At 61.5% G+C, this 2180-nt stretch overlaps 1 protein-coding gene across 4 annotated transcripts in view; it reads right to left on the bottom strand.

Moving 5' to 3' along the window:
* The window catches only part of syne1b (spectrin repeat containing, nuclear envelope 1b), a gene marked incomplete at its 3' end in the record, with an annotated part of 72058 nt that overhangs the window by 20895 nt on the left and 48983 nt on the right, over positions 1-2180 (bottom strand). For all 4 annotated transcript variants that reach the window (XM_024265569.1, XM_024265570.1, XM_024265567.1 and 1 more), the window contains 6 exon segments: positions 748-906; positions 982-1104; positions 1170-1335; positions 1409-1506; positions 1647-1778; positions 1856-2047. In XM_024265569.1, coding sequence (XP_024121337.1) covers positions 748-906; positions 982-1104; positions 1170-1335; positions 1409-1506; positions 1647-1778; positions 1856-2047 — 870 coding nt within the window.

Raw genomic sequence — 2180 nt, 5'->3', positions numbered from 1 at the left:
AGGACAGTAGAGAGGACAGGTGAGAGCACAGGTGTGAGGACAACAACGGTTTTACAAACGGTTTGGGGTTTCTGCTCCATCCTCTACACTTGTGGTGCTGGACTAACGGCCATACCTGCAGCTGATCACCTGGTTCAGGTGTGTGAAAGCAGCAGACTGGCTCTCCAGGTCTGGAGTTTGAGGTCAGTCTAGACCAGTTCCAATGTACCCCGCTCTGGCATGTTCTGATTGGCTGGACACACCTGAACCAGGTAATTTTTTGTTTCCCTACTTGTGACTGATTACCTTCTTCGGGTGTGACCAGCCAATAACAACATGCCAGAGCAGGGTATGCTGGAAAACGTGGAGGAATGTGGCTCTCGAGGACCAGGGTTCCCTACCTCTGGTCTAGAATCTAGAGCAGGCGTGTCGAACTCAAGGCCTCCAGGGCTGGAGATCTACACCTGTGCTCTAGAGTCTAGACCAGGGTGTTCAAAGTCAGTCCTCGAGGGCCGGTGTCCTACATGTTCTCCAACCAACCTGCCATTGAAGTTCCTGATTGGCCAAGCACACCTGATCCAGGTGATCAGCAGCAGACAGGGAAGGGTCTCTGGAAAACCAGCAGGAGGCCGGCCCTCCAGGCCAGGATTTGAGCAGTCCTGGTCTAGAGAGACAGCAGGGACCCCCCCCACCCCCCCCACCCACATGGTGACTGAAGGAGATGGAAGCTAAACGAAGGAGGACGGCAAGGAGGAGGACGATCTTCACCTCCTGCTGCTGCAGCTGGGATCTGGCGCTCTCAGCCCGCAGCTCGGATCCGGACAGAACGCTGCTCTCCACGCCGTCCAGCCAAGAGGAGGTGGACGCCACGGCTGAGAAGAGCTGCCGTTCCATCTGCACTACCGAAGCCCCGCCCCGATCGTCAGGCTGTGTGCACAGATTCAACACGATGACGACCCGTTGCCATGACTACCAGTGTGTTAACAGAGACGGGATCGGCACCTGAGCGTCTCGGACCGTGTCCCTGAAGGCGTCATAGAGGGTTGTCAGCGAGGGTTGGTCAGCCGTGGGCGGGGCTGTGAACAGCGACCCTCCTGTGGTCACACGAGAAGCTCGAGGGAACACCTGAGGAGAGTGGGCGTGGTCAGGAGTAGTTCAGGTGTGGCTGGTGCTGCTACAGCCTCAGGTACCTGGTTCTGGTTCTGCTCCAGAGTTCCCTGCAGCAGCTGCAGTTTGGTCCTCTGCTCCAGCCGGAGGCTCCTCCACCTCTGTCGCATCGGCTCCAGCCCGGCCTCGGGGTCGGCCTCGGGGTCGGCCTCGGGGTCGGCCTCGGGGTCGGGAGGCCCGCCGGTGGAGCTGCAAGACACCCGCAGCATCTGTAGCACCTCCTCAGACCTCCGTCATGTCAGCGGCTGTGGGGGGGGCTCACCTGCTGCTGGGGGAGGCCTGCTGGGTGAGGATCTCCTCCCCTCTGCTGGCTACAGACTGGAGGAGCTTCTTCTGCTCGGCCAGCTGCTCCTCCAGCTCCTGCAGGAGGAGGAACAAAGCGGATCACTACAGCTGGTACCGGTGACACCCATAACGGTGATCCCGGTACCGTGGACCTTCCTGGTACCAGTGTCCCCCCTGTACCGGTTACCCCACGGTACCGGTGACCCCCCCCGTACCCTCTGTCTCTGGAGGCTGTCCTCGTGCTGCTGGACCCGCGTGGTCCGGGCCTGGGCCAGCCAGTCCTGCACACTGGAGCTGTGGGAGAGGCTGGAGTCGGACTCGGTGTCCTCCGGCTCCTGCAGGGAGTTCTTCAGAACCAGAGCAGAACCATGAGACAGAACCAGAACATGAACCGGGTCAGACTCAAACTCAGAACAGCCCCCACCTGGATGCTGGTCTGCTTGTCCAGCAGCATCCTCTGCAGCTCCAGCAGCCCCCCCTTCAGCGCCTGCAGCCTGGACGCCAGGCGCTGGGCCTCTTGACGGGTGTGGGCGGGGCTCTCCAGCAGCAGGTTGTCGCTCCGCACGGACAGCTCCGACAGCGCCGACACCTTCTCCTCCACCTCCAGCAGCACGCTCTGCAGCAGCAGCAGCAGAGAAGCCGGCTCAAACATGCCCCCGCGCCTCACGCCCCCCCCAGCCGCTTCGTCCGGCCCGCACGGCGAGCGAGCTCATCCCCAGCCTCCACGGCGGCTCATTGCTGATAATCCC

The sequence above is a fragment of the Oryzias melastigma genome, unplaced genomic scaffold (genome assembly GCF_002922805.2).
Source record: "Oryzias melastigma strain HK-1 unplaced genomic scaffold, ASM292280v2 sc00254, whole genome shotgun sequence".
Lineage (NCBI taxonomy): Eukaryota > Metazoa > Chordata > Actinopteri > Beloniformes > Adrianichthyidae > Oryzias > Oryzias melastigma.
This window is presented reverse-complemented; position numbering and strand designations above follow the sequence as displayed.